Genomic DNA, 13263 nt, shown 5'->3' on the forward strand with positions numbered 1-13263 from the left:
TGGAACGACCCAGCGCTAACTCTCGGCTGCTCCTCGGTACGGTGTTGGTGTCAGTTTATAAAGATGGCTGTAATACTCAACACATCCACGTCGTATGAGCAGCGAAGTGTTATTCGTTTTCTATGGAGCAATGGACGAACTCCTATCGAATGCCATAGGGAAATGCATCTGGTGTATGGAAACAAGTGTCTCGCTTTAAGAAGTGTGCGGTGGTGGTGTTGTGAGTTCGAAAATGGCCGAGAAGACCTTCATGACAATGAGCGATTGTATTTTCCCTCTTTCCTCGCTCACAACGGAAAACATTGCCCGCTTGTATGCAATGGTGAAAGCGGATCGGTGTGTGGATCTGAAGGACATTTCCAAGGAACTTGGCATTTCATATGGTAAAGTTTACGATATCGTTCACGAATGCTAGGGTTTTCGCAAGGTTTCATTCGATACCCAAAAGTTTTGGATGAACTGACCAAGTGCTAGCGAATGATGGCTTCACAGAAACAACAGAACCTAAATTTCAGTCATTCGAATGGGAAATTTTGAAGCATGCATCATATAGTCCAGACCTCGACCCCAGTGATTTCAGTATACTGACGAAGTTCCTGGCATCACTGAGGTTCATTTGCGGCAACGATACGAAGACTGCTGTCCGGTGGTGGTTCCACGATCAACCGGCCTAATTCTACAAAAAAGCGTCATCTCCAAACTAGTGGTGCGATCGAACAAATGCCTGAACCGCTGTGGTGACTATGTGGAAAATTAGTGCAAGGTACATAGAACAATTCTTATACTTGGATTTCTCAGCATATTTATTATTTCGGCTGAGAAAAATAGTGGTCAAGACTTTTCAATTTGCCCTCGTATAACATTTCAAGAAAATTACTGTTATGTTTTGCAGGTTTGCTTGGTTCTGCGTTTCGGCATTCTTTACTCTACTAGTAATCATTGCCTCCCGAGAGATGAGTAATAAATTCATGCACAGCGCAATCACATACGTGCCAGAACAAAGTGAGAAAAGTTGGAATGTTACCGTCCCAGCTGTAGCAGTCTGTTTTAAAGCCAAAGAACAACCTGATGAGTAAGTATATCATTTTTCAAATAAATTATATGTAAATATACGTCCAAATTGTATTGCTATATTACAATAAGTATGAACAGGTTGCCTTTGGAATATTTTGCATGAGGAGGTTCCTCGTTTCGTCGATGGTGTCGCCAGATACGCAAGTTGGGCCCATGTAGAAGGGTATGCACTTAGCTATTATCCTATCACTGGAGTAAATCCCTAGTTACAACCTCGCCCTCACGATCAAAACTTGGATGCCCCGTTGCCACTGACGAATTCAGTCTCTGCGAACAAAACAAGGTTGCCAATCCTGGCTCGAACTGGCTGTACCTTTTCCTTAGTTGCTACGAAGACAATCTCGACGAGTCAAGAAACATAAGTTCTCTAAAGTATAGTATGCATAAACTAACAGCAACGTGCGAAGACAGTTAGCATTCTATTCAACTATTAAACTCCTAACTGCAACTCATTTCACACATAAGAATTTGCGAACTCTTCTTTCAAAAGCTCACTGAAGTTTGTTCACTTCCACTGGCCACTTGCGAACTTGTACATTTTATCGACTGAACCTCTCAGCGTTGAAATAGTAGTTTTACCGAAAACTTACGACTGAAATCTGAAAAACTGCTGCAGATTCAAAGTTCTCTCTCTTCCGGAGAGCTTTAACTCCAACTGCTAGCGTTTCTGTAAACGACGAGCTGACTAAAGCGGTCTTCCTGCTGAAGAATATCAGCGGCAACTGTCAGTGTTTCCAGTGTCAAAATATCTTCCTTTTTTCACGCTTTCCAGAATTCACCATCGTACATCAGACTGGTGAACCAAAAATTACGTCAAATTATGTGAAATCCGGAAAGCTTCATACTGAAACAAATGAAGAATATATTCATGTATATTTTCACTTAATAATATCTCATTTTGAATATGCACTACGAATTTAAACGGTATTGTTTGTAAAAGTATCGAATACTGCTAATGGAGACTTTCCTGCATGTTGCAGCAGAACACGGACGCATGTTTTGATACATCAACATACATTATTTCATTTAGCATGCAAGTGAAGGGGCAGTTCTATCTATCGGCAGTTTATGCCTGCATCCAATTTATTCGCACTCGGTGCAACAAAATCAGCGTGGCATTCCGTACTATTGCCTACAGAACGGATATTATGAATCAGAACACGTTTCAAAGCAGACGACGCCATTTTGATTCAGCAGAAGCAACACTTCTGGAGGCCGGTGTAAACTGATGACGTCATGGTTTAACCTGGTGAAAACTTTGGTGGACCAAGCTTTTGTGAAATAAGGAACGCCGAAGCGTGCATCAGCGGTGCACCAGCCCGTCAGCCGGTGGATTCTGGAAAGCGGGGATCCTTTCTGCAAGGCTACGTCTATCTCATCCGAGGGGTGTTTTCTCCTTTAGCTCAGGGTTGTTGAAGGTCCAGGAACCCATAAATTGGGTTCCGCTTCAGGACCGGAACCTTTTTTCTCGCACAATTTAAATTCGGTCCACGTTACGTATTGTTACATTTATAAAAGTTTCCTGGACAGTGTTTTTATTATTCCTGGACCGTGTTTAAATTGATGCGGGAAAAAATGTTCCTGGACCATTGAAATTCATTCTCGAAAAAAGGTTTCTGGACCGAATTGAAATTCATTCTTGAAAAAAGGTTCCTGGACCGAATTTAAATTCATGTGGATAAAAGGTTCCTGTACCGTATTTAAATTGATCCGGATAAAAGATTCGTGGACCGAATTGAAATGCTTTAAACATGAAAAGGTTATACACTGTCTGAAACTCATTTACGTTTGCTGATTTTCTCTCCCAGTCCGGGATTGAATTTATTTACAATTTCTAGACCAGGGTTGACTGATCAAAAGTTGCCTTCTAAAAGTGTCCGCGATTACGTTTTAAATTAGAATGTTACGCTGCTGTTGTAGAAAACGTAGTGCAGAGAATAAATCAAAACGCTGTTGTTCTCTCGTGTGCCAGGTTAAAAAACTACCTTGTGGAAGAGTTACTGTACATAACGCAATGTACTATTTCAGTGTGGCGTCAAGTTCAAACAAACCAGTCACGTGTTGCTTTGGCATCCGATCCAGGAACCACAGCCAATAGGATCCGTGGATGAGGTAACGTGAGGTTGCTGTGTTCCCAGCAGATATCACAACAGATACGGGCAGTGCTGCTACTACAACCAAGTGAAAGAACGCGCGCGAGAGAATGGGGCTACATGGAGAAGGAAAACGTGACTGCATCGTTTGCGTTTCGCCCATTTCTATCTTATACATTAGATTCTCGAGACAGCCAGCACCTGGATTAGTCTTTCATGCTCACAAGTGGATAATTGTTTATCGTCAGGCCCGTATTCGATAAAAGTTTCGTATTGTTCCATTTCAATACGGAACTTGGACCCTATAAACTGATTCGGAAAAAAAGGTTCCTGGACCGTATTTAAATTAATCCTGAAATACAGATTCCTAGACCGAATTTAAATTGGTTCTGAAAAAAGGTTCTCGTACCGTATTTAAATTCATCCGAAAAAAAAGGTTCCTGGACTGTATTTGAATTCATTCACAAAAAAGTTCCTGGACAGTATTTAAATTGATAGGGAAAAAAGGTTCGTGGACCGAATTGAAATATCTTACAGATAAAAAGGTTCTTTACGGTTCAGGACCCATTTACGTTTGCTGATTTTCTCTCCTGGACCGGAATTGAATTTAATTAAAACCTGGACCTTCAACAACCCTGCTTTAGCTTCCTTCTTTACGGAGGCCTCACAGAACTATCGGTTACAGACACAGGTCCTAATACCTCAAGTATTGGACTTTGTCAAGAATGTATCGTTTTCTAAAGTTGTAACATAAAATTAAAAGAGGGATTATTTTAAAGACATGTCAGCCTATGTCTGAATAAGTCCTATTTTGCACCTGTATATCTGTTCCGTGTTCTACTTCCTTACAAACTGTGGATTTCTTCTCGATCTGGAAATCAACTGTTGTCTCCTTAATCTTCTATCGTCTCGAAACTACCCATAATTCTGTTTGTATGAGAGTTACATTCTTAAGGGAATATTAATAATTTTCAACAGATTTTTCAAGTTCGTTTAACTAACTCCTGCTGCCATATGGTGTGAAACTTCTCATTCTCTTCACAGGTCTTGCTCAGAGATTTTCGTCAACTGCTCAGTGAATGGAAAACAGTTTGATTGTTGCACTTTCATTGCGGAAGGAGGATTTGAAGTACAAACATGCTTCACGTTTAACTCTGCACAAACAAAGTGAGTATAATTTAACTAGCAGTAACTACAAAGGTACGTTAAAACACTGAACAGTCATTGTTACTATTGTCCTGACCATTGGCGGATTTAGCGGGGGCACAGGGGTAGGTTTCCCCAAAAGTACATCGCTATATGTTCGAGCAACATAAAACAGAATACTTCAATATTATCCTTTTACAGATTACCAAGGAATACAAAGTATATGCATTAATATTAGGTGACCAGATTTTTAAAGCAAGATGAGACATTTTCATTGTAATTTATTTCTACCGAATGACTATACATCTGAAGTAATCCGTACACTATTTTTACAGACACACAAATATCATCTCTCACAAAACGTTCTTGTCTGCAACGCACTTGCTTGGCCAAAGATAAATTAATTTAAATTACTGACTCACTCTTTCATATATATGGTAGAAATTTAATAACATTCACTCTGGCAAGGAGTTTCAGTATTTACATTAAAGATTTCAGATAAATGAAGATATTCTTTAAGGATTCGAAAAGTTTCTATGTAGCCTTACGAGCATGTACCAGAAAATTTTCATAATATATCCACTAAAATATTGTAACATCTTGGTGGGTAGTTGAAGTAAAATAAAATATATTTCATGGGAATAAATCTTATTTGGCAGTTTTTATTTTATGTTAACAAAGACATGTTCAAGATAGTTCCTACCTATAATTTTTTTTAATGGTAATATAATATCAATGTATTTTAAAATAATTTCAGCGTGAGTTTGTTAAAAGACAACCAGGGATCACTCGACAAGAGCATCAGAATAGACTACTCGCTCGTTTACAGCGGACCTCTGTTTGTAAGTAAATAGAATGGACCATCCATGAGCTAGTTTTCAGATACCCTACCAGGTGGCTCGACCAATAAACTCGTGCAACAGGATATGAGTCTAGCTATAGCTCCTGTCTATTCTTACGGTGGGCGGCCTAAATGCTGGCAAGGGAAGTGGGGAGAGAGGAATGAGCCGCAGACCAACCAGACAACAGCGGTAGCACTTAGAGTTACGACGTCGCGGTAGGAGGCGCTGCGCGCACCTCATTCTGCAGGCGGCTGTGTTTCTCATAGCGCTGGATTGATCGTTTCCCCGCTTCCCACTTCCCTTTCCAGCATGTAGGCCGCCCGCCGTAAGAAGAGGCAAGAGCTATACCAACCATTTGTGTGCACTGCTTTGCTCCGCACTCGCTTTCTCCCCTTTTCTTCCTTTATGCGAGTATCTACATATTGAAATGTTCCAGGCTTTTGTGAACCAATTAGACGACGAGGAACTCAACCTGGGTTGTTATCATCAGCATGGCGCGAAAAGCCACAACTTTGCCGCAAGTATAGCTGAGATTGAATCATTCTTTCCTGGTCATTTCAAAAGGGACATGGCCTCCAAGGTCGCCAGATTAACCATCACCCAAAGGGTGTGTGTACCTGAACAAATTAAGTACACTGGGAGACTTACGGAAGAACATTCGGCGCGAGATCTAGGTTTTGTCTTTTCAGGTTGTAACTATCAAGAATATAGAGCGCCGTGATCAATCATGTTTGGACGCCTAAGTAGGACACTAGACTCCTATTTCTCACACTCACAGGTAGGAAATATCGATTTCTCGTTTTATTTCCGCCTGGCTTTTTAACTAGAACTGGCATTTTTCGGAACTACCTTCGAGTGGGACACCGTGTATGATAGTGGTGTCATGATTTTTGTTGTAATGTTCTCTATAAGATATACAATGTTAACAATGATGAATTCACTATGTTTTTAGGTAAACATCTAATTGTGGAACAGTTAATTTCTTTTACCAAGGTTCAGAGATATTTCGGCTTGTAATTCAAAAACCTTACTTGACATGCTGGCACACTATGTTAACACTAGTAACATGCCGGTGAAGGTAGCCTGGTCCAAAATTTGCAGAAATTTCTGTTTTGTTAGTGCAAAGCAAGTCACCCCCACCCCCAGTCGGACGCTGCAGTGAGAAATCAAGTAAAGCAAGTGGCTCGATTTTTTTTTCAAAATGTACGATTTCCTTACGCCACGTATTCTCCGGAATCTCATCTTTACATTTATGTGCGATACACATCACAATCTTGTTTCACAACTGCTGTCACAATTCTAAAAGTTTCCCCTTGCGATGGATTTCCAATGCTCTCGCATAGGAAGAAACCACGCGATGAGTTTGTTTGGAGTCAATCTTGCTCAGTTGTCTGCTGGTGAGGTCACCACCAATGTGGTCCACAAACGAGGAGTGTGTGATCGCCGAGAATCGCGGATGCTTGCCTAAGCTCTTTCTCACACCATATTTTCTCCAATAGTGTTTACTATGGGAAAATACAGTGCGTTTGTTTTGACTCTGGGCCGAGATAGCGCGTGACATGGCGCAGATGCCGGCATTTTCGTCCCGTAACGTCTCGCTTATTTACGTACGTATCTTTAGCATATAGATAATTATATTTATATAGCTTAACGAGTACTAACCTGTGTCATAAGAGTTGTTGAAAGTTGTTCACGCGCTAAGCTAACGACTTTCTCTAACTTTACAATAATTACAAGATTTCTACGAAACTTGCATATGATACTCTTTAACGTGTGAAATCATGATACAATCGAAACCGTTACTTCCTACATTTTTAACTTGTCATAATAAGTAAGGACATATCTCTCCCATCATATTGGTAATTCTAAACCTTATTTAGTAAGAAATGAAACTCTCTTTGGAGTAGTATAATAGGTATGTTTGAAAACTTTTATTTTGTATTTATTCATTTTGCCCCGATTTCAGCTAATTTTCCAAGGGGAAAATATCAAAAAAATCCAAATTTTACTATTTTTATAGCATAAAAAATAATTATGTTTTTTATCAAAGTTCAATTACTCAATTCTATAGGCCAAAATTCCCCCAAGAGCCTAAATCAGTATATTTTTAAGCATACATTTACAATTATCATATTTTTAAAGATAAATAGTTGTGTTGATAGTGATTTCAGTTATTTGCAGTGCAGTATATGTAATTATTTCTCAAATGTATTCTTATAATTTACGTCTGAAATGTATATGTGTATTTTTAAAGGAAAAAAATACACATGTAGATACTGATTTGAGTTATTAGCAGTGTGGTATATAAATATTTTCCCAAATATATATTCTAATTAATTTACGTCTGAGATATATATAATATTTTTAGAAGAAAATCTATATAAAAATATATATGTACGCACCTCGGTATATAGAATACTAATAAAAAAAGGCAAAGTACTCCCCTGTGCATAGCACCACGCCATGAAGGCGTATAGGGGGTTTCTAGAAAATTTGTAATATCTGAGGCTTCATCATTTATATCTGATGTGGTATATTTTTATATATTTTTTGTTTTTGGTTTAATTTAATTTTTTTGTTAATTTTTTTATGATTTATGTATATATATAATTATATATTTTTTCAAATGTTAGGTTTTATATATTTAATTTTGTTTCAAAAAATGTTAGAAACAATATATACTTAATAAAAAATAATTATAAATTTATGTTATTAGAATACTAAATAATTATACATTTATATGTTATCCATATAAACATCCATTTATAATCTCTGCTGATTTGGAAACAATACAAAAACTAATAGCAAATAACTTTAACCAAGATTCAAGTACATCACATACAAGACATATAGCTAAGCATGAAGCTTGTAGCTTTGGACTAAAATTAGTAAACACTTATGGAAAAAAATAATCCACATCCATATATTTATCGAGGCAAAGATGCAGCCCAAAAATGTATTCAAATACTTCGAGAGTGGGTTGAAATTTTTGCTCCAATCTTACATAATATAGAACCGATGTAGGATCTTACACCAGAACAACAACAGGAACATGATAATAGTTTAAGTTGTAAATATTGTAATATATATTTTATTTCTGATAGTGAAAAAATAAACACCTCAACCATTTTAATGGAGAATATATTCATACAATTTGTAATTCATGTAAAGTGAAAATACAAAAACCTAACTTCATTCCAGTATTCATTCACAATTTGCAAAATTTTGATGCACATTTATTTTTCAAAGAATTAGGATATGATGCAGAGAATATTAATATTTGAATTTGATTTTTTCTTAATTTGAATTTAAAATTTTGGGTGCGTCAGCACTAAGGCTATTTTACACCCGTCACATTATACCGGGTCCAGCCCCTTATCGTTACACGTAACAACTCTGACGTTGCAGAACTAAAATCATAAAATATTAAAATCTTCTGACTTCTGTTAAAAGCTGAGGCTGTAAAGGATCACTCAGCACAAATAAGGACAAAACACAGGACAACATAACCAAATTGTACTGGCCATGGGGCCAGTCGCCAGAGCCTCGTTAGTCTGCAGTCCAGGGTGTACTACGTGGAAGTGAGGTTGACTATTAGGTGCACTACCTGGAAGGAGCACCTCTTACACCTCGAATATTAATATTATACCACGCAGTAAAGATAAATATATTGCTAAAGAGAAAACCATCAAATTAGAAAATGAAAAAAAATGTTCTTAGATTCCTGGATTCATATCAGTTTCTTTCCAGCAGTTTAGCTACTCTGGTGAGTCAATTAACCGATGATGAATTTGTTCATACCAAAGAATATTAGTATTGCTGAAAAAAGGGGTATTCCCATGTGATTTCATAGATAATTTGGAAAAATTTAATGGGACACAGTTACCATCAAGAGATAAATTCTATAAAAAAAACTTCAGAATGAAGAATGTAGTGAGGAAGATTATCAATATGTACAGAGAATCAGGAAAACACTAAATTGCAAAACAATGGGGGATTATGATGACAAATATTTGATTTTTAGATACTCTCCAGTTGGCTGATGTGTTTGAAACTTTTCGAGAACGTTGTTTTAAATTATATGAAGTAGATCCTGTTGTTATGTATACAACACCCGGTTTATCCTGGCAGGCTATGTTTAAATATACAGAAGTTGAAATTGGTCTTATTGATGATATCGACCAGCTCATGTTTGTTGAATCTGCTAAACGTGGTGGTATAGTCCAGTGTCCTTTAAGATATGATAAAGCTAACAATAAATATATATCTAGCTATAATCCTCGTCAACCATCTAAATACATATTTTACATCGATATGAATAATTTATATGGGTATGTCATGACTCAATCACTCCCAATTGGTAATTACGAATGGATCAGCAAGAAAGAACTTGAAGAAAGGGATTTCCTAAATTGGTCTGAAGATCATCCAAAAGGTTGTCTACTGGAAGTTGATTTAGAATATCCATCTGATCTCCATGACGAACACTATGGATTAACTATGGCACCAGTTTCTCAAAAGTTTCGGGTACAGAGGGAACAAAATTGATATTATCATTTGAAAACAAAAATAATTGTGTGCTTCATTATAGACTGTTAAAATATTATTTGAAACATGGTATGAAATTAATAAAAATCCTTTAAGGGTTAAAATTTGACCAAGAAAAATTGATTAGCTCAATATATTGAGAAAAATACAGACAATCGAATCAAAAGAAATTCTAAAGTTGAAAAAAATCTTTATAAATTAATGAATAACTCCATACATGGAAAATGTCTAGAGAACAAAATAAATCGAGTAAGGTGTAATTTGGTGTCCGATCGAAGAAAACTCCAGAAACTTATTGCCGATCCCACATACAAAGATTTTACAAGAATGTCTGATGATCTGACTCTCATTGAAAGATCCAATAACAATGTAATGTGTGATGCACCATTAGCTGTGGGTGTTACCGCCCTAGAATTAGCAAAATTGGAGATGTATAAATTTGGTAATGATGTTATGAAACCCAGATACAAAAATTAAATTGAAGTAGCTTATATAGATACTGACAGTTTTGTATATGTGATAGAAACACCTGATTTATACAGTGACTTGTTTGCTGTATAAACTGAATTTTCTTCAGCTTTGATAATCATTCCTTCAGCAATGTTGCAGTGAATATTCAATGTTTCTATAGCTAAGAATTTTGGCATAAATGTACCTATGTGCCTAATACGTGCTTCTAATTTGCTATTGTCGGGGAAACCTAGAAGTTCACCCATGGTGGATAGGTATACTCTTTCTTTAGTAGATACGATCTCCACTCTGTGTGTTACAGAGTTTTGAGATAGCAATACAGTGTTAGGAAGTTCAGATTGTAAAGTAGATAAATTATATTGTCAGGAGGAATAATAATTTTTTCATTACATACAAATATAGAATTGTTGTAGGTTCTTACATTTGGAATCAGATAAGTAGTATATAATACGATATTACTGGAACACAATAAGTATGACCCCCCTCAAAAAATATGACCCCCTCAGATTGATTTGGCTACACTTAAAACTAGGTCAAGATGCTTATATAAGCTTATTGCCTACAGTGTGCTACTCTGTCTAATCCAAGACTTTAGCAAAAAGCCCTCGGGGATTGCCTGTAAAAAGGATGCCCCCCCCCGATTGATTTGGCTACACATACAAAAATCTGCATCTGTCAGATTGTTGTCCATAGGATTGCAAAAAGTATGCACCTCTTGGCATTGTTTTGGCTACACTTAAAACTAAGCCAAGATGCTCATATGAGCTTATTGCCTTAAGTGTAATACTCTGTAAAGTGTGCTTAAATACTTGACAGTCAGTTCAGAGTATTAATATGTTAACCCGAATATTTTAATTGGGCACCAGGCTCAACTTGTATATCTAGTACTAAAACAATGCATTATGCAGAGGCTTTCTAGAATTGCTCTGTGACTCTTTCGTTTCTTATATCATAAACATATGATTTCTGACCTATAAGAATAACACTGCATATGGTATCGGTAGGTGGTGTATCATGGAATTCACAGATTATTTTAATGTTTGTCCTGTCATTAACTACAACCTGCTTGCGTTTTGAGGTGTTGATGACAAACATTGGTCTCTGTGCTTTGAATTCATCGGGTGAGTAATACATGTCGGTATTGCCAGTAGTGACTCTTTTATGCTTTGTAGGCCTCGTATAATTTAAGAAAATCATCCTTGGACATGTCTAAATTATAATTTTCTCTAGGAAACACCTAATTTCTGCCGTTTTTAAAATATATGTTCTTGATATTTCAGTTATCGAACTTACTTGAATTTTGTTGATGGTTGTTGTCTCGACCAGTCTAAAGTAGCACCACCACAAAATCTGGCATGTCATATTGTATACTAGCAAATGAATTCGTAGCATCGAATTCTTAATAGCTACCAGTGGCAGGCTTCTGTACACATTGATATGTATAAAATTGTAAAGGCACCTGTGGATTTTTTTAGTATATCTGCTTTGTATTAAAAAACCGGGATTCTTAGCTCCATAGTCTGAATAAGACATTTGCCTTCGTCAGGTAGGGTATTAGGCAGAGCCGCCCCAGTAGAGTTTAATGAACTGTACCGCATCAAAGCATTATTATCATTGGCGGCTCTTCGAAATGTGATTCTTAAACCACAATTCCACATGATGTCTTTGTAATCTGAGAAGAATCCAGGTAACAGGCGCATCGGAAACAGTACAGTCTGGCTCTTAGTTATTATTTTATCGCCAGCCTCAAATGCACCGACTTTGTAGTAAGAAGCCTTGGTCTTGGATAAATTCGGTGTGATCAAAGCTGTAGAGGTAATACCAGGATAGTCTACTCTGTTTATGACAACACCATGCTTTCTGATCTCGACTTGAAAAAAACAGATGCGGCACAAAATTGTCTACTACTCTTATATTTGAGTTAGCAGAATAATCTGTGCCGTCGAGCTTGACAACATCAAACTGTGCTATGTGGGGGTGTATAAAGCTATCCCCTACGTCAAGGTCAACCTCAATCTCTGTGTTGGGCTGATTCAAATTTTCAAAGTCCTACGGTTCGGAGGGAATGACTGTAGTTCGTAGCTTTCGATATGCTCCATTTTTTAGTATGTATTTTATTTATATATTAATCTCTATGATGGCGGTTGTTGTGGCTCCGGCAAAATCAACTAATTCTTCTTTTTCGTTAGTGACCACCAACTCAAAGTAGTAGATTCTACATATTATGGCACACCGGAAAATATAATGTTGGCGATGGAGTGTAGATGATTGGCTCCATGAATTCAGAGTTAGGTTTGAATGTTGCGATGATGCCAGTTTGTTTGTGAGTGCCTATGCCATCTGATTTGGTGATAATACCCTCGGCCACATTACAATGAATATTCAGAGTCTCTATGGCCAAGAATTAAGGTATATTAACAGCAGTGTATTTGATGGCTGGTTCAAGTTTTGTGTTGTTCTGGAAGCCTAATAGCCCTGCTACAGTACCCAGATCCACTGTCTTTGAGGCAGACACAATCTCTACTCTGTGAGTGACAGAATTTTGAGTTAAGACAACACCACTAGGTAACTGAGCATTTTAGGTAGATATACTATACTGCCCTGGAGTGATGACAATTTTTTGATCCGCAACTGTGATTGTGTTGTTATGTTGTGTAATATTAGAGATCAAGTACATGCTGTAGAATGCTCTAAGAGCTATTGATTTGGGATACATAATATCATAATGTAGTTTGAGTTTTAAGAATTAATTCTGGCTGTTCAAATGAAATATGCCCATGATGTTTTAGATACCACAGGGCCTTTTGAAAATCTTCAATTGATGGTTTATTTATTTGGGACAGATATCTAAGAACAGATAAACACAGATGTCCACAATTAATATCTTCAAAATTTTCAATAGGATCGTCATTGTAATACAGCTTATGAGATTTTAGATATTTCACGACATTATTAGGTGGAATCCCCATAAACGAATCGAACACAAACGCCTCGTTGTTTGAATATTTAAGATAACATATCCAGTGTGTGCCCTGATTTTTGTAGCTACCCAAATTGAGTATGCCACACTCTTTTTTGAGCGGTTGCTC

General features: G+C 37.1%; 1 protein-coding gene across 1 annotated transcript in view; it reads left to right on the forward strand.

Moving 5' to 3' along the window:
- Positions 1 to 232: 232 nt before the first annotated feature.
- LOC145991770 (sodium channel protein Nach-like) overlaps positions 233 to 13263 on the forward strand; it is a 77419-nt gene continuing 64388 nt past the window's right edge. Inside the window, exons 1-3 of the mRNA XM_083127820.1 lie at positions 233 to 336; positions 4212 to 4334; positions 5071 to 5155. Of these exons, the coding sequence (XP_082983946.1) occupies positions 233 to 336; positions 4212 to 4334; positions 5071 to 5155 (312 nt within the window). The remainder of the gene's footprint in view (positions 337 to 4211; positions 4335 to 5070; positions 5156 to 13263) is intronic.

Source organism: Lepisma saccharinum, chromosome 8 (assembly GCF_977018435.1).
Source record: "Lepisma saccharinum chromosome 8, izLepSacc3.1, whole genome shotgun sequence".
NCBI classification, from domain to species: domain Eukaryota; kingdom Metazoa; phylum Arthropoda; class Insecta; order Zygentoma; family Lepismatidae; genus Lepisma; species Lepisma saccharinum.